Source organism: Coffea eugenioides, chromosome 8 (assembly GCF_003713205.1).
Source record: "Coffea eugenioides isolate CCC68of chromosome 8, Ceug_1.0, whole genome shotgun sequence".
Taxonomy (NCBI): Eukaryota; Viridiplantae; Streptophyta; class Magnoliopsida; order Gentianales; family Rubiaceae; genus Coffea; species Coffea eugenioides.
This window is the reverse complement of record NC_040042.1, coordinates 45,968,982-45,992,795: the sequence shown is the minus strand read 5'-3', so window position 1 is coordinate 45,992,795 and position 23,814 is coordinate 45,968,982. Positions and strand designations below refer to the sequence as shown.

Below are 23,814 nucleotides of genomic sequence, written 5' to 3'. Positions count from 1 at the left end.
AGTCATTGTCTCACCGGTTGCAGCTTATACTTTTCCCCTTCATGGGTTGGTAAGGGCGAATCTGTTTTGACTCCCATGCATGTATGCTTTACCTTAGCAGTGGAGATGTCGTCCCTTGCCTCACGTCTTTCCAATTAACGCGTTTCGAGTCTTCTCACAACTTTTCCAAGTTCCAACTGAAAAAGCATTCTATGAGAGTTGATCAAAGCACTACTATTTTTTGGTAGGTAAGATAAAGACTTTGAAAATTGAGTGAGAGGACATGTTTATTTCGGCTATAGAATATGTGGGTTTTTCTCATTATAGATAGATGGTGTTCCAAGTCTTTTTATCGATTGATGCCGTACGTCAAAAGGTTTCAATAGACTTGTTTTTTTTTTTTCGTCAGTTGATTATATTAATTAATTTGACAGATTTTGATTTTAAATAATCAATTTTTGTGATATTTCTCGTTTACTCCTGTATTCAGTTCAGATGATTGATTATTTAATAGCCAAATAAACTGAAATTCACAATGAACTTTTTGGAAAAATTTTGATTATTCTCTACAATTATTTTTCACAGTGAGATTTTGCAAAATTTAAAACAAATGGGAACAAGATCAATAATAATGTTGATCCACGTATGGATCAATACAAGGTACGTACAAGGAGAAAGCAGCATGTCAGTCAAATCCGCAATAGGTTTCTCTTTCACACAATTTTGGGACACAAGTTTCTTTTTCATTAGGTATTCTTTTTGATGTGGTAACAATAATAGTTTCAATAGCGATAAAAACCAACGTACCTATCATGGCCGTCATCATCTTTCTTATATGCCAAAGACTTCGTAGCAAGAAATTGTCGACAGACAGGCCTTGCAATAGTAGCATGACCCTTTTTGTTCTCTTCGGCAATCATACTAAGAGGATATATATTACATATCAGGTCAAATGATGACGAGCTATACTAAGAGGATAATGCGAAACAGCATTGAAACTTACAATTGTTTTTTTTTTTTTTCCTTTTTGGTACATGAACATGATAGAGCCCTGGTAAATTTGATCATGCAAGTGAGTTTAGACGGCTTACATTTCTCATGCATGATCAATGTCGTCATGGGAGTTTTTGGTGAAAATATTTGATCTATATGCTTAAGTATACCATTTATTGCCATAACCAAAACTATATATACATATATAGATTTGCACTATTAACTGATTCATATACTCTTCTTCAAAGCACAGTGAACATATTCCATACGACCGTTTCTAAATTTTAGTGTATAATCAAGTCTGAAAGCATACTAAATTAACACGCATATTCATTCGGGATTCACACATGTCCCATGCAAAAGCAAATCCCACTTCAAATATTAATTGATTAAATTTGTCTTGCATGCAGCATAAAAGGATGAATAAAGGCAAGAAGGCCTTTTGATTTTAATATGTTACTCAAGCCAAAAAAAAAAAAAAAAAAAAGTCAATGCAGTGAAGACCTACTCTGCCACTAACACCATGGAATGGAGCAAGAAAAGCTTCTTATTTTTCGTGTTTATTCCTTTTTCTCAAGAAATTTCGAGAAGCTGATCGCCAATAGTAAAGGGATAATGGAACAATTTGCTCTAGCGCTAAAGAGGCCAAGTGATGGGTTAGGGCCGTGTGGTTTGTGATGCGCCACAAAAGTGGAAATCACCACAAGCACATAGCCAGTCAGGCCCAGTCTAATTTCTCGTCCCAATCTCCACCACGAATCTTCATTGCTCGTCTGATTCTTATTCAATTAGTGGATTCTATTCATTTCATCACGAAATTAATTACTAATTCCAATTTGCATCTCTGATGTTTGGATGAATATTTACTTTTAGCCCAATGAGTCAAGAAGATGGATTGCTAACGTTTTCAAAAGCATGAAGTGACAATTTAAGAAATTGTTGATCATATAGAGCCTAGAACAAGAGTAACTTCTTTCGAAAAATAAATTCCTATACATAAGTCTTTGGACAATAAAACTTCATTTGACCATTTATAGTACTAAGGTTGAGCACCCCCAAAATCTAAGGACTGTTTAGGTTTTCATTTTTACTTGTACACATCAACCAAAAGTCCAATTGACGTTATCTTGGAAAATTTTTAATAAACAGATAGGGATCTATGCCTAATCCTTCAGTATTTGTGAGTGGTTTTTATTTACAAAAAAAAAAAAAAAAAAGATTCAATCGACGAATCAACAAAACTCGAATCTACTTAATTATCAAAGTTCAAGCTCGAGATTCAGTTCAACGACGCCATGCTCCGAGGGGCATGTCGAGATTCTTGCATGTGTCCAAAAAGTTTCTAAATCCAAATGTATGGGAATTTAGTAATTTACATTTGAGCCCTCCAACGGTTGATGCATCATACTATGGTCATTGGATACCATGGGAGACTTGCGCTTCTCTATCTTCGTGGTTATGGGCCCCTACTATTGGGACTCCATTCACTACGTTGTACTTAGTAGTCAGACACTTAATGGGCCTCAAATTGTTACAAATAATAGAAGCCCATTAACCTTTAGCAGACCAAGCAACTGGTATATAATGAATGGATGGCCTCATTAGCTGGCGGGAGTCCATCAATGCCCGCGCAAAAGCCGCCGTTGGATCCCCGATCAGTTATTAATTGGCAGGCGCCTTGGCGCCTAAAATCAAACCACGATCACCCTGCAGTCAAGCTACTGAAAATTTCAGCTGGCACAAAAAACCTCAAGTTTGGCAAAATAATTCATGCCCATTTGTTAGTATCCGACCAAGCCTCCGAAAACAATGTTGTTGAGAACAATACTTTGCTTAATCTTTATGCCAAATGTGGCCAATTATCAGGTGCACAACGGGTGTTTGATGGAATGCGGATGAGAAATGTGGTGTCATGGGGCACCTTAATGGCTGGGTATTTCCATGCTGGGTTTTGTTCAGAGGTTCTTGAATTGTCGCGAGACATGGTTAAAGTGGATAATTTGCGGCTTAATAAATATGTGTTATCCACAGTTCTTTCTGGTTGTGCCGGTGATGGCTTGTATTGTAAAGGCCAGCAATGTCATGGCTATGCGGAGAAGTCTGGGTTGATTTTCAATCAACATGTGAAGAACGCACTTGTGTGTATGTATTCGATGTGCGAGGATGTGGATGGGGCTATGAGGGTTTTTAATGGGGTGCCTGGCTTGGATATTTTCACGTATAATTCGCTTTTGACTGCACTTTTGGAACACCGGTCTTTGAGTGAAGCATTGGATGTTTTTAGGAAGCTGCTAGAGGCGGATGTGGAGTGGGATGGTGCCTCTTACGTGGGTGTTTTGGGCCTTTGTGCTTGTCTTAAGTATTTAAAGTTGGGCTCACAAGTTCACAGTAGAATGTTGAAATCCGGTTTCAATTCTGATATGTTTGTAAATTGTGCAATGATAGATATGTATGGAAAATTTGGTGAGATTACAAAAGCAAGAAAAGCTTTTGGCTCATTAAAAGCTCGGAATGTGGTCTCTTGGACTGCAATCTTGGCTGCTTGCTTACAAAACGAGTGCTTTGAGGAAGCACTAAAGCTATTCTTTGAGATGGAAACTGACGGTGTTAGGCCAAACGAGTACACATTTGCGGTGCTGTTGAATTCCAGTGCTAGCTTATCAGCTGTAGCATATGGAACTTCATTACATGCACATATAGAAAAGGTGGGGTATGAAGATTTCGTCATAGTGGGGAACGCTTTGGTTAATATGTACTCGAGGAATGGAGATATTGAATTGGCTTACAGCGTCTTTGCAAAAATGCGGTCTCGAGATCCTATTACTTGGAATTCCATGATATCTGGTTACTCTCACCATGGGCTTGGTAAGGAAGCCCTGACTGTGTTTCGTGACATGTTAGCTGCAGAAGAGAAACCAAATTATGTTACTTTCATTGGGGTTCTCTCTGCTTGTGGACATTTGGGTCAAGTAGAACAAGGGTTCTACTATTTGAACCATTCCATGAACATGCTCGGGATTGAACCTGGTTTGGAGCATTATACCTGTATTATTGGGCTTCTTGGAAAGGCTGGACAACTCGATGAAGCTGAGAATTTCATGAGATCAATGCCAGTCAAATGGGACATTGTTGCCTGGCGAACTTTGCTTAATGCTTGTCATGTACAACGGAATTATCGTGTAGGAATGCGAGCTGCAGAAGTCATCTTGCGAATGGATCCTAATGATGTGGGAACTTGTATCCTGTTGTCTAACATGCACGCCAAGTTCAAAAGGTGGGATGGTGTTGTCAAAATGCGGAAACTAATGAGAGAAAGAAACATTAAGAAAGAACCAGGATTGAGTTGGACAGAAATAAGAAACAATACCCATATCTTCATTGCAGGTGATAACAAGCACCCAGAGTCTGTTCAAATTCAAAAGAAGGTTAGAGAGTTGTTGGCTGAAATAAAGCCACTTGGTTATGTACCAGATCAGGCTTCTGCACTGCATGATGTTGAGGAGGAGCAGACAGTAGATTATCTTACTTTCCACAGCGAGAAGCTTGCTATAGCGTATGCACTGATGAAGACACCTCCAAATGCACCTATTCGTGTCATCAAGAACCTTCGGATATGTGATGATTGCCATTCTGCAGCAAAACTTATTTCAAAAGTTACAAACAGGCTCATTGTCATAAGAGATGCTAATCATTTCCATACTTTTCGCAATGGAATTTGTTCCTGTGCAGATTATTGGTAACATTTAAATATCAAATCATCTAGGGGCGATCAAATGAGACTATTGTTTGCGAGCTGCAAGTTATGGCATCGAACTGGCTGGCTCGGTTAGCTTGACCAACAGTTACGTATATGCTGGCTTAGTTCTTGTTTATCTTGCTTTCAGTCCTATTATGTATTAAACAACTCACAATTTTTCTGTTTCTATAGCAGGTCTTGAAGGTCTTAGCACTAATGCCAATCTTTACATAAGATTCCCGGGAATCCCAATGTGAGGCCCATGGCAACAGCAGTTAGAGAGTTAATGATATCTGAGAGACAGCGCGACAGCTTGATATTTCTGAACCATTACCTATAGGTGAAGGTTAACTCAGCTTTTCAAGGATAAGCTGTAATTCCTCGTACTCTTGTGTTAATTTGGATTTCCTTGCTTTTCACCAAATGCATTTAATTTTAACCATTTATATGTATAGCGAGTGCAAAATATGAAGTCTGCAGAAGCACTTTCAATCTTTCAGAGGCGCATCACTGGCAAAGCTTTGAAAGCTGTACACAAGAGATCATACTTCCCGGAGGAATTTATTCAATGAAAGTCAGTTATTCATTTGCAAAGCCTTTGACTCTGTTAGGGCTTGTTATGCCCAAAGTGAAAGAAACCAAACCCCTTTCTTTTCTAAGTTTTGCATTTCTGTGCTACAATCAAGCATATTGATTTCCTAATGATTGATAATATTTTTCTATTCTTCCATTTTCCTCTAATATGTTGTTTGCTTATTATGCAAACTTAAGTACAATCTGCTGATCATTCTGTCTTTTGGAATTCGGGAACAGCCTGTGGAGCTGTCGATGTCTAAAACCACATGGCCTCGCACTTCTTGAGTCAGATTCAATGGATCTCGTGGAGAAGAAAAACGGTGCAAAACAACAAATTTCATTTGATGTTTCAGTGAATTGTTTTACCTGCCCTGCTCCTTATTTTGGTGATTTCACTAGTCTCCAAGCATGCATATTCGTGACTTTCGTAAATTTTTGTTTATAGCTGGGAGGTATATCCCTGGCTTCTTTCCCGTTAGAGGAATTGCAGGCTTTAAGGCTTGCATGACTACTCTATCATTCTTCTTTTCTCATGATAGGAAAGTAATGCTGTTGACTACTATTATATCCCATTTCCTATGTCTTAGCCGTACTCCACTTACTGTTTCATCCACTTGTTTACATGAATTAACTAGAAGCAGTATTTGCACTGACTTCCTTTTGTGTACAATATTCAATAAATTATGGTCCAGCCTTTTCTTGAATTTATTACTTATACTTCGAATTAGTTCTCGATTTCTAGTTGTTTGTCCTGTTTCTGCATGGCTTATTTTCTTTAAATTTTGAACCTAAAGGATTGAATGAACCAGCAAGTGGCATCAGAAATATTTTTGGAGGAGCAAAGTTTTGTGACGATTGTGCGCACAATACATGAATTTTCCTTCTCTATTGATGCTTCATTAGTACCCCCAAACTCGAGCGATTAGCAGCCTAATGCACTTGGTATATGGTCAAAACTCAAAACACTTCTCTCTTGCATCATTTGTACTCGTGGTTGGTGTAGATCAAGAAGAAAATGTCCCAGAACAGGATTGTTGAATTAATAAATGTTTCTTTCTTGGGTCCAAGAAAAATGGGGTTCCTTTAGGCTAAACGGGACAGTGATTAGAATCTGAGGGGACCCAGAAGCCCGCGTGTCCTCGATGGATTTGGTTGTTTGCTTAAACAATTCCAAATTTTGAGGCATACAAATCTTCACGTAATTTGTCTGGTTTTGAAAGTCTACCGATTATCTCGTCTTGTTTCATTTTGAATCTACTCGTCACTCATCCTCTCTGATCCATGCAGAGGAAGATTTTACCAGTTTCTCGAAAGACAAACTGGTTCATTGAATTGTTCCACGTCGAATACTTTTGTATTATTCATTTTTCCCTTGTTGTTGAAAAGTTCTAGACAAACCCTAAAAACTGGAAGATTTTGCAGCACAAGTCCTAGCTGCAGGTAAGACATTGAATCGTGATAATATGGGATTGGTAGGCAAATATTCCGCAAATGTAAAATTAGAGTAGTTATGAGTAACAAATTGTGGAGGAAAATTTACATAATTCGAAACTGAAAAACTATGTATAAGAACTAAGATTAGCAGGGGATGACTAGAAATAATGGGAGTAGTGGATCTATGAAATGACAGAATCGCGCGGTTACAAGTTATACATGGCATGGCATGGCATAATCGAGTCGATAGTTGCAAATTTCCACAGCACACGCAACCTGGATTTGGTAAGTGTACAGTCATGTTTGAACATAATCAGACATGGATGATATTTAGGCGGAGATGGAGGACCTCAGAATTCAGGTATTTTTACTTTCCTTCTTTTGTTGGTTTTCTAGAAACGTGGAGAGGGAATAGCACAGTATAAGATGAACAAAGAGACAGCCGACACCTTCAAAAAGTTCGGCAAGCATGCGTTGAACTTGACCTTAACTAGAATAAAATTCGTCCGGTCGCCCTCTTCTGGTGCAAAATTAAATCAACTTCTAGTTTTCCGACTCCTTTGTTCCATTTTCATGAGCAAGTTTACTGATAAGTTTTACAGTTTGAAGAATTCGTGTCCCAAAATTTCCTTCCTTGATGTGGGCCGTTAATTATATGCATGCATGAAAGGCAAAAACTTTCTTATATCATAAATAATTGGACAGAAAAACGTAGATAATTCGTATGATAATTGCGTCATATTTCTGGACAACTAGACAATTATAGTTCTTGAAGAAGGAGTTAAATGAAGATCATTTATTCATTTGTATGTGCCAAAAGTTTAAAGACTATTCTTTTGCTTTCTAATACTATAATACTTTAGTTTCATTTTTTTCAGGTGAAAAGGAAAATAAATTACTATTTGAAAACAAGAGAACAATACTAACTTTTATTTTGGATCTATTCATGTTTAAAATAGGCTTCAAATGCAATTACTCAATAAATTTAGGGGGGCAATATAATGAAAGAAAGGAAATTTGAAAATTTCAGGGGGTGTACATATAAGATAAAATTAAAAAATTTGAAATTTCTCAAGGCAGCTTTAGGAGCTTTACATAAATCATAATTGAGGAGGGGCAATAAAAACCCACCCTCAATTATGCTTAGCTCTGCTCCTGTATACAGGCGCGAATTTTAGTTGTGCCTCTTATATACTATTAGAATTCGTCCCTGGACAAGAATTTGAGGAAAAGATTGGATGGGTTAGGGCAACGCCTCTGTAACCATTGATGACTTACGGAAGTTATTATAAATCGTTCATCAATATAATTTTCACATTGATTACAATTTTGAATACACAATCTTTTATAAAAAAAGTGATCATTTCTTTTCAATTGATTGAGCCAACCTGTGTTGAAGTTTAAACTCGATTGGAGACATAATTCATCGGCAGCAGTATTTAAGAGAAAAGATCGATAAAACAAGTTGGGTCATAGCCAGTAGGCCTAGAAGGTTGAATTTGACCGTGCAGGACCAGAAAAAGAGAGGGAGGGAGAGACGTAAGGGAGTGGGGAAGGAAAGGGTATTCCTTTCACGTTGTGTGAGGTACTGAGGTATCAAAGAGATGAACAAAGTCAATTTTACCAGCTCAACTCGACCTGTTGAACTATCTCCAACTATCCTAAGACGGACGGTACTCTTCGTCTGGATTCTTCGTACTACGCATACCACATGGTACTGAGTTTTCAAGCCACCGCCCAGATGTTAACAGCTTTAGCCCTTCAAATTGAAAAGGGTTGTCCGTAACAATCAGGATATACATATAGCTGTAAACATCATACTAGTAGAGGTGGCATCAACTGTCTTCTGTAGCAGGCATCTTGATCTTCATCTGCGTATGTTTTTTCAGGCGTCTATTAATGTAATTTTTGGTAGATAGTGGTAATGTATCAATTCACAGAACAAAACATCCATCGTTTAGTTAAAGGCAAGTTTGGCTCGATGATCAAGGGACTACCAAGCCTACAAGATGATCCATAACAGGCAAAGAATTATAAGTGAGCTCAATCATAATCACAATCTAGAAGGCCAACTATCCTTTCGAGTCATGTCTAACGAAAATTCTGACAAGGTCACATCATGAGAGTGCGTTACAGCAAGCATACAAAAGCTATATGGTAAAAGAAAGGTTTCTTGTTTGTGTTGGGGAGATGGGAAGCAAATCCAGACGTGGGCTATTGAGTGGGGGAGGGTGAGAGGAGCTGGTAGGGATTCTAGCTAGGATTACCATAAAATAAAAAATAATAATAATAAAAAAGGGATAAAATCTATCCAACTACAAGCTGTAAGATTTATTTTGAGATTAAGCTAATAGGGTGTTTGACTAGCAACATCAAGTCCAGTCCAAAGCAGATCTCTCAGACGTCACTGTAAAACCCCACACCGCGTGGACACTAGTCTAGTCTCCATATAGCAATACCAAATCCCCTTCTCAAAGCAATTCTTCAATTCAATTTGTTGTCAAATTAATGCATTTATACGTGCATAAAAATGTATCCATATAAATAATGCAGATGTGTAAATTTCATTTTACATGTGTGGCTTTTTCTTCACCATTAATTCATCACACCAAAAAAAAAAAAAAAAAAAATCCCATCATGAATTCTTTGGTCCAATAATTAATTAGGTCCCAACCCTCCAGAAACTACAATTAAGAATCCCAACTATAAGAAAATTACGTGGCTGGCTGTATCTCCAACGCTATCTGCATATGTTAGTATAATATGTGTGCCTGTGTGTTTTTATTTTTTGGCCCATTGAAAGAAAAAGAAGAAAAGTTCGACTTAAGAGACCACAAGGGACTGAAGGAGAAGCTAATATTAGAACGTCATAAGAAGTAAATTAAATAATTACTGCTTCCATGATGATGTATGTGAATTATTTTTGTTTTTCTTTAAGGGAATCAACAATGATTGCCTGTCTAATTCTTTGATAACTCGTACCTGAATCATTTTCACTTCATGTGTGCATCTGTATGTATTATTTAGACTACATATACAGTTGTCAGTTGCCTTGAAAGTTAGAACACGTCAAAATAGTTTGCAAGAATCTAAAGACGCTGTCTCAATAATTTCACCCTTACTCTGTCCGTTAACGATTTCACCCTTTGTTCTGTTCAAAGCTGGATGCATGATGCATGTGCACAATTATCAGATTATGATCATACAACACTAGTGCTACTACATAACCTTCCAAAAAGCAGCAATATCATCAGTCAGACTCAGAGCGGCACGGCTCTGGATGTAGGAGATATCATAAATATATGGTACATATCAAGTTGGGTAAGGCTGTCTATTTTGAACTTTAGTTAGTCAGAAACTCTTTAATTACTGCCTCATTCCAATACGAGAAGAACACCTGTATCGTGGTCTTTGTCTTGTTTTTCCTAACGAACAGGGTGGCAAAACTGGTGATTCACAAAAGATCTCCGCAGCCAGGCTTATAAATAATAAATATCCCATTCTTGATGTCTTTCAGGACCTCCTTTTTACGTCCTAAAAGGGTTAAAAGTGATCTAAAGGTATGATTCTTTTCTTCAAATCCGCATCAAGGTCAAGAACTATCAGTGTTGAAGATAATCCTCTTGATCAACGAGAGTCGAAGAACAATACAGCTGATGAGACATGCACAAGTCTAACAGTTTGGAGAAAATCACTCATTTTTAGCTGTGAAGGTTTCGCTGTGTTTGGATCTGACGGCAGTTTAGTATATAGAGTCGATAACTACACTGGACGAGGTCGTCGTCCCGGTCAAGTCATTCTCATGGATGGATCAGGGAAGCCCATTCTGACAATCTCCCGTCGAAAGGTAATATAAATCACTCTAATATTGTAAGCCTATTCTCCATTGCTTCTTGCAAAAAATATTGGTATAGCTAGTAAATTACTATGACCCTTGGTTTTTACTCATCAAAATTGATTGGCAAAGATCATTATATCTGACGTGGTTTTTCATGATTAGCAGAAGCTAGGTCTAGTAGATAGCTGGCTTGTATATGAAGGAGAGGTTGATGAATACTGTAGCAACAAGAAGAGCGTCATTGAGCCCATTTTTTGTGTCAGAAAAAGCTTAAATGTTCTGCAACCAAACTTCAATGTCCTTGCGTATGTTTATAGAGGCGGAGGGATGTCCGATAAACGACATTCGTACGTAGTTGAAGGATCATATGCACATAGATCGTGTAAGGTGTTAGATGGATCAAGAAGAGTTGTGGCCGAGATAAAGAGGAAAGAGGCCATGGTAGGAGGCGTATCTTTTGGTTTAGAAGTTTTTCTTTTAATTGTGCAGCCCGGATTTGATTCTGGCTTTGCTATGGCTCTTGTATTATTACTGGATCAAATTTTCTCTTGATCCCTACTGGTTTGTACATTCTTTTCGGCAGCTGTCGCTTTCTTCTGCAATGAGAGAACAATTTTGTTGCAAAATGCTCAGCAGAGATCAAACACTCGTGATTTTTAATTTTTTGTGGGAGGCAAATTAACAGAAGGAAATACGAAACCGGAAATTCATGGGGCATGGAGAGATGTGAAAAGTCCAGAATCGACTGTTGAGATTAAATACATTTACCACCTTTGAGGTGTGGCCAAATACCAAAAATACGAGCTCTTAGGTCTGGCCAATTTACAATATTCAGACCTACGAATATTCAGCAATATGATTCTAGACTTTCTGAAGTTTCTTTAAGCAATCAGTCATATCCCAGAATTGCTTTTTCCTTTGTTAGTTGACAACGATACCCCACCCTTTAAAAGAAAGAAAGAAAGGCAAAATGAACAAATATATGCATCAAAGCTTGAATTCTTTACATCACTGTCTGCAATAGCAGCTTATACTACTAGGAAGTGTCCAAGGCAGATGAAATACTAGAAAAGGCTACTCTATGCAGTATGTATACACAACAAAGCTGACTAGAACAACTAGGTCTCGAGCCTGCCATCTAACATCTTGCTAAACACACGCAAAATGAACAAGAAAATGAAAAAAATCAATGGTTCAAATCTTAAAAAGTAGTAGATACATACATTGGAGCATGGCATATTTAAGCACTTATAAACTTGAGGAAGAGCGATAGTCTGATAGATGACATAATTCATCCTAGATTGCAGAGAACCCATTGTTGTGTCACCAAAAGCTTAAAAGTTTTGCAAGCAAACTTCAATGTACTTGCGTACGTGCAATTATGTATAGAGAGGAAAAGGAATGTCCAATAAACGATATTTGTAAGTGATCGGAGGGTCACATGCACGTCCATCGTGCAAGGTGTTAGATGGATCAAGAAAGAGTTGTATATAGCTGGGATAAAGAAAAAAGAGGCCAAAGATAATGATTTGGTTTACAAGTTCTTTCTTTTAATTTTGCAACTCGCATGTAATTCTGATTTTGCCATGGCTCTTATATTAGTACTGGATCACATGTTTGTTCTCTTGATGATGATATTCCCAGGTGGTTCTTTTTACTCCCTGGACTGCATACGATCTTTCTGCAGCTGTTGCCTTCTTGTGCATGGGAAAACAAGTTTGTTACAAAATGCTTAAGAAGCACTTCCGATTAACTGAGGCAAAACAAAAGTCAGGCCTGGAGATGCGGGGTATCGATCCCCGTACCTCTCGCATGCTAAGCGAGCGCTCTACCATCTGAGCTACATCCCCTCATGTGGACGACTGCTTAATTTCTTTCCAAGTAATTCAGCGGCAGTTAGCTAACCCCACTCGAATCTCCTTGGCGTGACTGGAAACTTAATCACATAACTGTAGTTTGTCTATGTAAGCTGAGAGCCTAACAGCATTTAAAAATTAAAAAAAATAACACTGTATCCAACAACCTCGAGGCCAAGAGTGTATTACTGTTCGTGCCAAAATCAGAGTCTAAAGTGATTTGCGTAGAACTAGAACTGCCTTACGTTACCAGAGCAAATTGCAATTGTCTCCTTTTAACTTGTGTGAAGCAGTGAAGGTGCAGTTTTGCGTCTCTGTTCTTCATTGAACGATCCAAGGGGCAGCTGCATAAAAAAAAACTCTCTTAATTATTTTTATTGTTATCTGTCGTCTTACAGAAGTGGATAATTTTTAAGCTCTCTTTTCTTCTTCATCAGAAACTCAACCAGAGACTACTGGGGTTTGATGGAAATTCATTCATCTCTCAGAAATACATGCATGGACTACCCTCATCAATCGTTCTCTCCCTGTCCACCACAAAATACCTACAATTTGCAGCTGTAACAGTGCATCCCTTTTCTGATGCAATCTTCATGGTCCCAGGATAGAATTTTGCAGTTTTCTACAGTACATGAACCCACATGCATTTACAAAGGGGCATCTGAATATTATTCACTCTAAATTTGCATCAAACAGCCCAATACAAAAGGTCCTCGAGCTATTTTTTTGCTCAATATGCATACCGTGACTTCACATATTTGCCAGCCATGTGCAGTATGTAGTCGTCAATGACTACATACTGATGGCAGTCCTTTGGCCGAACTTGCATTGCCATCATCTCCGACAGTTAAAAAATTGATTTACATTTCCGCCTGCAACAATGAATGATGGTTCTCTCTGACGCTCAAAATGTGTGCCTCGAGCAAACCCTGCTGTAGCTCCAAAGCAAGCTGTCTCTTAACCCTCTTCTATTTTCACTGCTCTTTGCAAGTACAAGCATTGAAAAACCTACAACCGTGAGAGCAACAAACACAAATACAAACATGACATTTGTGTACAACTGAATGTTCTATTGCCTCATTAATCATCTATACAAGGCAATTTAGAATTTCCCGTGCAATATCTTGTGTGGATCTTACAGCTAATGTTACAACATTCCTTCCTACAGGCAACATAGTATGTACAAACCTACAAACTTCTAATATTGATCCTATGGTGATGAAATGAACAAATGATAAGTCTGACAGAAAGCTGTTTATTAAGCCTGAAAAGGAACTCATCAATCCAGATCGCTGGCTGTTGAGTTCCAATCCATCGGCACTATCTTCTTCAGCTTCTGCCTACTATTACAAGCTTTATCAGCGACCCTACTAGGTGGTGGCATCATATACGATTTGTTGACAATATGCCTATTGTAATTTTTCATCTCAGGCACCGAATCCCTAAATAGCTTGCTAGGAGATGATCTAATTGATCTGGGCGCAGACCAATTTGTTGGAGCTCTTTTACCAGGTTTTATATGACAAACAGCATCAGTCTTTTCATCCGCTGAAAGTCTAAGCTTCTTGCTAGGAAACATACCATCAGCAACTTTGACCAGATTATCGGGTCCTATTGATGCTTTTGGAGGCACAAAGAATTTTTCAGATTTCTGACTTAATTTTAACGTGCAAGCTTTCATGGTCTTCTGGGAAGGTTGCTTCAACCACTTCATCATTTCATGTGAGTTCTGCCTCGTGGAATGAGATGCAATTTCATAGAGTGTCTGAGCAGCAGCCAAAAGTCTGGGAGACAACTCATCTATTGCAAAAAAAAATGTGATAAAACTTTCTCAGAAATGGCTTTTCCAGATCCAGAACATTTCAATGTGCAGCAAATATTCCATATAACAATCCAATTAGTTGATAAGCAATATAAGCATTTGTTCTTAAAGATGCTTGACCAACTTACTTGGTTTATCAAACTACGGATAATACAAACTCAAGCGTAATGCATGAATACAGAGATATCTGGCCCCTATACAGAAATACCAATACCAACATCACACAATGGACCGACGTGGGACCAACTAAGCTGCAATCCAGTTCTTTCCTACCTCGAGTCAAACAAGAAAATACATCAGATGGAAAACCAATAAGGAACTAGGACAACTAGCGCTCTTGCTGTGTCAGCATGCTGGGCCAAGGTTTCACAAGTTAAGAAAGGTTGAAAGAGCTTTGTTGTATATGGCCTGATGGTAACATTGTGAAACACCATATCAAAGTACAGATACTTTTGCACAGTATCACGAGAAACATTTGGTGGAACAATTAAGACAGGAGGATGCACGGAATTAATTCTTCTTTTTTAGACTGTCAAGAAAGCTCTAAGAAGTACTTGACGAATCACATTAATGCTACAAACACAACAGACAACCCCTATGCATCCAAAGTCTATATAGGGCAGCTTGTTAATAACAATGTCAACAATATTAATTAAATTTGACTGGAACCAAATGCATTGCCATCAATATTACTTTGTTCATCTACTAAAATTACATTTAAGTGGGTAGTCAGTGACTCTGTATTTAAGGAGCACCAGTACAAGGGAATGAAGGGATGATGGTGAACTTAAGAAGTCCAGGAAAGTGATATACCTGAAGGGTCCTGGGAAGCTGAGAATGCTGCTGATGATGATACACCCTGTTCACGGGAACTAATGTTTAGACATATGGATGAGGCATTTTCTACCCCCAAAGGTGTAGATGGTAGATTTCCTGAAGGAACTAGTCTGTGATTATAAGTGAGCGACTTCAAATCTAACATCGAAAGGTTTGAGCCTTTCACAGGAGTAAGAGTGTTTCCCACTTTTACCCATCTACCTGGGCATGTGGTCCTATTAGCAGATAACTTAACTGTATCTGAACCAGATTTAACATGGCCAGAGGAATTATGAGACCAAGAAAAAGGCGGCAAGCCAGTTCGATGAAATACTGTCTTCCCTAAACGGAGGTCAGTGCCAGTTCTTGAAGATGAAGCAGGCCTCACAGCATCCAGAAGCAGAGAGTCCAAATCCTTGGATGGTGGAAGTGCAAGTCGTTCCAAGATATCTTTTGGTGGACACAGGGGAGAATCAACAGCAACGGCAAGTGGTTTCATATGGCCACAAGAATCCTAAAATTTGAACAAGAAAATACAAGCTTGAATAGAAAAGAGATCCCTAATGAGCACTTACAGATATAAAGAATCAAAAGCATATTATGTTTCGAGTTTCACCACCAAAACATAAGATTGGCAAGATAAAGTTAGAAAAGCTGAAAGCATGAAAAAGAGAGAGCTGCCACATAACCCAACTAATTCATGTATTTCCAATGCATTTGCAATGCAGAGAAAGGGGCAATGAGTGAAAAATGTAACTGTAAATACCACCAATAGAAGGAAATTTTAGCTTTTTCCCATGCAACATATCAGTGTTATTATCCTAACAAAAGCCAAGAAGTTTGAGACATGAATGTTCGCATTGACATGTTGGGACATGGAGCTCAAATTTGCTTTATATTAGTACCTCAATCTTAATTTTGAGTTCACCATACTTCCTATTTCTACCAAACTTACCTTATAGTTAGAAGGCTGATTTACAGTGCAGGAATCTTCTTTCTCACCATCCATCCTGCTTGTTGGACAAGCACCCATGGAGACGTTCTGGTTATCAACATCATTAATATTTGCAGGGTTTTGGGAGTGAACAGGACTTTGGCGCCAGATAAGAGAGGCGGCCTTTCTAACTAAATGCAGAAGATTCTCATTTGAATTTTCAACTGCTTTTCCCTTATCTTTTACCAAACTAGGACAGTTATAACTGCCATCAAGGAGTTCACTGAGAGGCAGTTCATCAACTGGCTTTGTGCCATCAAAAATGTCAGACTTGGAACCATATACTGCTGGAAAAGAAAACACATGAAACCAACAACAAAATCACTAATCTAATTAAAAGTGATCCAAGTTTTGGTACAGAGAACTCAAACAGCAAAACTAGATACATAAAATGAAGCAGAAATTTCAAAATCCCAGCAATAGAGTCTACATATCTGAGTTGATTTCACAAGAAGTCACTTTTCATACCAGGCTTGCACAGAACTTCCAGAACACAAACCAAAAAGACACTTTTCATGAAATGTTAATAGCCAACAATAAATGCAGTCATTAATACATCATGTACAGGTTTACCAATGGAAGGACTCCCAAGCTGACAGATTCAGACATTGTTAATGGCAACAGATCCTGTTTTAAATGCCCCAAACCAACAAGGCAGTGATTGATTATGCAGCATTATTAATAACTGACAGGTCAATAAGACTCCTATTGGGCTCATTTTAAGCGGCGTTGAGCAAATTTGAGATTTGCCAAAGAATTGTGGGGCTATGATCTAAAGGATAAAAATACCGGTTGAAGCCCCCAAAAAAGGGGGGGGGGGGAAAAAAGGAAAGGGTTCTTATAAAGAAACATCAAGTATTTAAGAGCCAGCAATAATCCAGAATATTGTTTTGACCTCATCCATCATCAGCAGAAAATCAACACATTGATTTAAAATTTAATAGTCAAGAGTAACATTTGCTTACCAACAAAATTGCCTCCTCCAGCAACAGAACTGAAGCTAACCAAGCCATTTTTCAGACAGAATGAATCACATCTGCTTTTAGGAATTCTACCATTTCTTTTATCATTCCGCTTGGCATTTGAATTGTTCCTTTGCTTAGGCATTTGACTTTTCTCTGTAAAACCAAGGATGAGAATTTATCAGAACTGCTTGGCCTGGCATTTTAATTAACACTTCAAACATTTAAAATAGCTACTATTCTGATTGGAAAAGACATCAAATTGTTCACAGCAATCATTTAAAGAGTTGTAATAAGTCCCATACAGCCAATAAAGAAACAAAGACACAAAAAATTGGAAAAGGAGTAAATACCATGAAATTCAGCATCAATCCTTGCAAAGAATCTATTACTGTATCTGAAAAGCAAGCTACAGAACCTATGCACCATATCATCCAAGATCTTCTTATATAGAACACATCAAAAATCTTAAAGGAAGAATCCAAATGTCGTATTCATGAAACTCTGACCAATTGGATAACCAAGTATAGAATGGACAAGTTCAATAGACAGAACAGAAATGTTCATCTACAATCAGATGCTGTGCCTTGATTTTGAGAGTAAACCACACAACCCAAGAGGCAAAAGGGACAATGACAAACGTTGTTACTTGTCTAAGACAGATTAAAAGGGCATTAGACATGTTCATACATGTTGCTTGCATTCACTATTACACAACTTCATGCAAAGGTTGCATAGCCACTACTTCCAGCAACCACTGTAGGTGATAATGTGGTTATGGAGCTCAGACACTACAAGTTCGCTGAATGTCAAGAAAAGGTTGTGTAGCCACACCTTCCAGCACCCTCAGTAAGTCATAATGTGGTTATTGAACCCAGGCATTATTACCAGACTTTTCGTCAATCCATTTTTTATGAATGATCAGCAAAATGGAAAACAAGAATCCCAAACATGTCATGGTAGTCAAATTTATGATTGGACTAAGACCTGAAAATGGAAAAAAACAAGATAGAAACAATATGATGATAAACTATGCCTAAATGCTGCCGCCTATTGTAATAAGCCAGCACATTTATCACTACAGCTAATGGAACACCACTAGTATTTATCTGATACCTATGTTACTTGGACTCGAATACGGGTGTCGGATTCGGGTATGTGTCTTAAGTGTCTAATTCGTCAACTATCTAAACTTAGGATACGATGACACTTCTAAAGACTTAGACATGCGTACAAGGGTATGGAAAAATTTCTAGTGAATATATGAATTATAGTACAGCCAACATACACGCCATAGCTCGATAAAGATTGGAGAATTCTAAAGTAACCAACAACTCATAGCTCAATAATGATTTCAATGCAATAAGGATTCTAATGCAACAAGTCTTCTACATCCATGAGTTTTCTCACCTTTGTCTCCTCCTCTTCCATTGACATCACATCTCACAAAATCATCTCACAAAAATCAGTGTCTAAAAATTTATCGACGTGTCGGACACATAGCCCATGCCAGCACTAGTGTCGTGTCGACACGGGTACTTTGGGGTCAAATGAAGAGCTGAAGGAACATAGTCTTACACAGGATATGATGGGTTGTGACACACTAATATCTAATATCCAATAACATGTGAACCAATAAAAGGTTACCGAGTTATATCTCAAATTCTATTTCACATAAGATATTCACAGTATAATTTTGACACTACTGATGTCCCTTTTTGTGTAGACAGGTATATAACTAGTTTTGTCCTTGTGAAAGCTTCGGAATTCAGAAAACTTTTAAGAGAAGTAACAAAAGTTCTCATACGAACAGATAGATCTCAATAGTCAATACAATCATACAACCTCAGTATCCTAAGTTTCATTTCCAGATACTCTAGGGGTTTAACAAAAATGAGTAGTTAATTCAAAATTTGTCTTTTAAGGAGACTGAAGCGTGAGAGATCTTATTCATTCCATCTTTTAATCTTTTTTCCAAAAACATAATCTCTCCTAGAAGAGCACATTAACACGTTAAGGATGGCCTGTTTTCTTGGAAGTATGATACTTTCTCAAAATCCAAATAAACTTTTTGCCCATGGTATAACTCAAACTTAAGCTATGAATGTATCAAGTTGAGAACAAATATATCAACCTACAAGTTGAGAAATCAGGGAAATAATATAAATAGAGCAGAGATAAATTCCTAAATATCATGACAGGTTTATTTCTCCAAAAGTCAGAAGCAGAACTACGTATGATGTCAAGTCTCATCTTCCAATTAGGTTGCTGACTCCGAGTCACCGTCTGTTTCTAAGTCATCCATCGGAAGGATATGAAGACTGGTAAAATTCTAGGTACGAAATGAATTTTCATTTGGAATTTATAGACAAGAAGATTGGACAGCTCAGCAGCACTACACTTTGCAATGTCCACCATTAGTTTGCGAGAAACTTAGCCGACCAGCTTAATTTCTTAAATAAATTATGGCTCCAGATGGTAATACACTCAAGAAGAACTCACTCTTGGGGGTTACAAGAAGGCATGAATCAAGTTTGAAATTTGAAAGAAAGGTGGAATACCACAAAGGAGAGGCATGAATTCTCAACGAAGAAGTAAAAGCTGGGAAAAGAGCAAGCATCAAGCAAGAAAGAAGTGTCAATCAGGGGTGGGAAAGGAGGGGAGAGATGTAGGGAGGGGTTTGGGCAACTAATACTTTGAAAATTTTTCAATGTACCTTAACCCCAAAAATCTTACCTTCACATTTTTTTTTTGGAAACAAATACTTCCAGAGCACCTCAGTGCCAAGCTCATTATAGTGTATATTTCATATAAGCATAAAAATGTATATTTACAATGATATTGGACCCTGAACAGTCTTCCTCATTCACAGTTCCAAGAGCACAAGCTCACATCTACATTCAAAATCAAAAGCCCAAAAGGAATCTGCGTCATGAAAAAAAGGAAGCTATGAAAATCAGATCCTGAGCTTCCAACATTACAGAAATTGGATTCCTTAAACCACCTATACGGAGCCTCAAAAAGTCTTTCACCAAGTCGATTATGAGCTCAATCTCACAAGTAAATAATGGTTCCAGAGTGCAATACACTCAAAAAGAACTTACCCACCATGATTAAAAGCAGGCATGAATTACGTTTGGATTTTGGCAGAAAGGTAGCATATCAGAGGTAGAGAGGCATCAATTCTCAAGAGAAAAGAGCCATGAAGAAACAGGGTGAAAAGAGCAAGCATCAAATGAGGGTAGAAAGCAAGGGGTTGGGGCAACTAATGCTTTGAAAATTTTTCGATGTATCTAACCCCCAAAAGTGTTACCTTCACATTTTGATGTTTTGGAAACCATACTTCCAGAGCAACCTTTGTCTGGTGCCTCATTAAAACGTATATTTCATATAAGCATAAGAATGCATGTTTACAATGATATTGGACCCCAAACAGTCTTTCTCGTTTAAAATTTGAAGAGGACACCGCCCACATCTACATTCAAAATCGAAAGACCAAAAAGGAAACTGCATGATGAAGAAAGGAAGCTACAAACATCAAATCCTAAGCTTCCAAAATTGGCGAAAAAACAAATTTTCAACTCAGCCACTCCTTGAACCATCTATATGGAACCCCACAAAAGTCTTTCACCTACAGCTTGATACTTCTTTACTATAAAAATCTCGAGTGGTCCAGCAAACACCATCTGCTTGAATGATAGTATCTGAAAGCTTCCATTTCTAACCATTCCCTGCACTTTCAACTGTATCGCAGCATAGCATTGAACACTAAGAAAATCACAGAAAAAATGTGTTATAACTCCAAAATCCCCATCTTATCACACCCAGAAACTGAGAAAACTTTAATTCTGAAACCAAATTTTCGGTATTTGCGCTCTCAAACAAGAATGCAAATTGCATCAAATAGCCATCTTGTAACAAACCTGATTTGAATGTTAAGACAGATCAGAGTAAAACTTGGTAATTCAAGCATCAAGAATAGTGTTCTTAGGAGATCTCTTGGATATCAGATATACAGATCTAATATCAAGCCTGAATCAATCCATGTCATTCCGATTCTTAACATCTAACAAACCATGCATTAATACATAATGTCTAAGAAGCAACAGTGCTTAAAAATCCAAGAAAAGGCAAGTTTACTGACACAAAAATAACTCACAACCAATAGTAATTGCTGTCCTCTACCACATTAATCGGAAAGAACTCTACCTGCAACTGTGAATTTTGCAGGACAACATCCAGTACGAGAAGAACTGCCCTTCATATCTTCTAAACCAGTTTCACCGGTTGAAAGTTCCAACTGTACTATTCTTGACCTCTTTGAACCACCACTATTGCTTCCTGAGACTTTCCCAGATCTTCGATGCAACTGTTTAGCCTCTGGGTTAGTAGTCAAAGATTGAGATGCATTCATACTAAGCAGTTTCAATTCCTCAGAAGCATCACCAAGATGTAAGTTGGATAGCTGTCCATTAGGTACAAAACGTCCTGTATCTGGTACCTTATATTGAAAAGCTGGCTCTGGAGGAATCTTAGCTGAAATGCATATACAAGGAAGCTAAGTTACAATTGCCATGTATTCTCTCATTATCACCAACATTAATTGAACACAGAAGAGGGAACCAAAAGAAATCAATAATATGAATTCCCTTTGCATATCATGAACAAACCTTCCCCCAAGTATACTTGCATAATGTCAAAAGGATAAGCAAATAAAGAATTTAGCTTTTACAAAGTCATTTAGATTTATTGCAAAACGATCCTAAAATATTTTAATCTGTCACCTTCCCTCATCACTGGCATCTTAATCACAAGATGTTCGCATTCCGTCCTTTTTCCCATATTTCTTTCCCTTTCACCCATAGTTGGAGCACCTGCTTTATTTAATAATTTATTTATTTTTAGTAAGAGAGAAAAATAAATCATACAACCAAAAATCAAATCATTCTATAGCAACCAAAGTATCCATCCGCAGAAACAGATTACATAGAAATGATCAAGAAATAAAAATATGGTGTGCAGGAATTGAAAGGGAAAAAAATTAAGTGTTTTTGTAAAAGACAGCAAACAAGACACCTCTGTGACTGCATGCATCAAAAGAAGGCCGAATCGTGACCGAATTACCCTCCGGCCGACCAGCCTGAACTATTCCGACAGCAGCCCCAACACCTCCGCTGCCGCCGCTGCTAAAACCCTCTGATCCCATAAGCTTAGACACCGCAACCACCGCCTCCGGAAGAGCCAACCCCACCGTGTCCATCACGGAACTGATGAACCCCAAAAAGACCGCATAAAATCCTCATAAACGTTAACAACAACAAACATTTTCAATTTAATTCAAAAAAATTCAAATTTGAGCTACAAAAAATCTAATTTAGCTAAATTGCGGTGGTATAATCGGTAAAATTACTGACAAATAAGGTTTATGAAGGTTTGTTGAGAGCTGAGATAAGGTTAAACTGAGGGCTTTTCGTGGAAAAAGCATGTTGCGGCTGAAGTCTGAGCGGTGCTAGGGCTAAAAAATCATGGGGTTAAGTAATGTAAGGTATTTATAGTTTTCGGGAAAAGAAGAAGAGTAGACTCGGGTTGTTCGTCGGTGGGGTATATTCCGGTGCGCATGTCGTCAGCTTAATCCATTGCTCGTTAGTTGACACGTCATATTTGTGGGTCCAAGTTGGTGTTATCCATATCGTACTCTAGAGAGCGCGTGGTTCCGCTGCGGTTTGGCTTGTACATGTACCATAGTACCCTTTGACCTTTGCTCCAGGAAATCCGAACTTAATCTTGACCCTTAACTATGATGCTAATTAATATTGCGTTTGATAAAAACTGAAATTTGAAAATTAAAATCTGAAATTTAAAGTCTGAATTTATTAAATTATTGAATTGTTAAATATTAAATCAAATACATTTAAGTATATATCACATTCAATGACAAATAGATAGGTTATCACTTATTTTTAGGAAAAATTTTGCATAGAAAATTCAATAATAGTTAATTAATTCAGATGTTCAATTTTTATTTATCAAATGTATCTAAACATATTAAGATTTATATACATTAAGACCCTATTTGATAATTCAATTCAGTATTTAAATTTAATGAATTCAAATTTTAACATATTCAGGCCGTTTGATAACAAAAAAATTGAACATTTGAATTAATTAAGTGACATTGAATTTTTTAGACAAAACTTGCTTCAAATTAAGTGATAAACTATTCACTTATCACTGAATATGATATGCACTCAAATGTATTATATTTAATACTTAACAATTCAATAATTTAATGAATTCAAATTTCAAATTTTAAATTTTAATTTTCAAATTTCAATTTTATCAAACGCACCCTAAGTTTAAGTGCTTAATTGCATTATCAAACAAGGCCTACGTATGTTAATGGGTAAGGTTTGGATTAAATTTCTTTAATTCAGATTCATATTTAAATTCACTTTATGTGACTAGACTCAAATGTATCAAATATTAGATTTAGTACTTACCAATTTAATAATTTAATGGATTCAAATTTCAATTTTCAATTTTCAGTTTTTAGATTTCAGTGTCCCCTTAGTTAGATCTAGACCCAAATCTAAACCTTTATGGATGTGAAAAAATAAATTCAAACTTGGTATCCAATGGATATTTGTTATATTTTTCTAAACATACTAAAGTAAAAATATATTAAAAATGTATAGAATTCAAAAATAATATAAATACCATCTAATTTTTATTTTCAAATAGTAAAGTTAACATTTAAGAAGTTATATGCAATATTATGAACTAAAAGAAAAATATTATTGACTATTTC

General features: G+C 37.3%; 3 protein-coding genes and 1 non-coding gene across 7 annotated transcripts; 2 read left to right on the top strand and 2 right to left on the bottom strand.

Annotated features, from left to right (window-relative positions):
• The first annotated feature begins 2,564 nt into the window (after nt 1-2,564).
• LOC113780906 (pentatricopeptide repeat-containing protein At5g39680-like) lies at nt 2,565-5,463 on the top strand. The gene is made up of 2 exons (XM_027326689.1): nt 2,565-4,813; nt 4,904-5,463. Exon 1 carries the CDS (start codon nt 2,565-2,567, stop codon nt 4,710-4,712), a length of 2,148 nt encoding a protein of 715 aa, XP_027182490.1. The 3' UTR covers nt 4,713-4,813; nt 4,904-5,463.
• Nucleotides 5,464-10,164: 4,701 nt separating this feature from the next.
• On the top strand, nt 10,165-11,110 carry LOC113781516 (protein LURP-one-related 17). The gene is made up of 2 exons (XM_027327467.1): nt 10,165-10,565; nt 10,722-11,110. The coding sequence occupies exons 1-2, from the start codon at nt 10,281-10,283 to the stop codon at nt 11,106-11,108; spliced, it is 672 nt and encodes a 223-aa protein (XP_027183268.1). The 5' UTR covers nt 10,165-10,280; the 3' UTR covers nt 11,109-11,110.
• Nucleotides 11,111-12,333: 1,223 nt separating this feature from the next.
• Nucleotides 12,334-12,406, bottom strand: TRNAA-AGC. Its single transcript has one exon. It is a non-coding gene; the product is annotated as a tRNA-Ala (tRNA).
• Nucleotides 12,407-13,058: 652 nt separating this feature from the next.
• Nucleotides 13,059-22,545, bottom strand: LOC113781410. 4 transcript variants are annotated; one of them, XM_027327340.1, is made up of 7 exons: nt 22,083-22,545; nt 21,791-21,883; nt 21,216-21,542; nt 17,010-17,162; nt 16,006-16,331; nt 15,048-15,564; nt 13,059-14,212 (listed from the first exon to the last, which is right to left on the bottom strand). In XM_027327340.1, exons 1-7 carry the CDS (start codon nt 22,264-22,266, stop codon nt 13,692-13,694), a joined length of 2,121 nt encoding a protein of 706 aa, XP_027183141.1. In that variant the 5' UTR covers nt 22,267-22,545; the 3' UTR covers nt 13,059-13,691. The 4 variants fall into 4 exon arrangements, with proteins under 4 accessions (XP_027183141.1, XP_027183143.1, XP_027183142.1 ...); XM_027327342.1 differs by having other exon boundaries at nt 16,006-16,328; XM_027327341.1 differs by having other exon boundaries at nt 21,791-21,880.
• Between the last annotated feature and the right edge of the window lie 1,269 nt (nt 22,546-23,814).

Bases quoted from the DNA above. Each gene is read 5' to 3' on its own strand.
- LOC113781516 (XM_027327467.1), top strand. From the start codon at position 10,281: ATGATTCTTTTCTTCAAATCCGCATCAAGGTCAAGAACTATCAGTGTT. The intron at 10,566-10,721 runs GTAATATAAATC...CATGATTAGCAG, and splicing joins TGACAATCTCCCGTCGAAAG to AAGCTAGGTCTAGTAGATAG.
- LOC113781410 (XM_027327340.1), bottom strand. From the start codon at position 22,266: ATGGACACGGTGGGGTTGGCTCTTCCGGAGGCGGTGGTTGCGGTGTCT. The intron at 21,543-21,790 runs GTGACAGATTAA...TATGCATTTCAG, and splicing joins GATGCCAGTGATGAGGGAAG to CTAAGATTCCTCCAGAGCCA. The intron at 17,163-21,215 runs GTAGAGTTCTTT...TTGGTTTTACAG, and splicing joins TGCAAAATTCACAGTTGCAG to AGAAAAGTCAAATGCCTAAG.
- LOC113780906 (XM_027326689.1), top strand. From the start codon at position 2,565: ATGGCCTCATTAGCTGGCGGGAGTCCATCAATGCCCGCGCAAAAGCCG.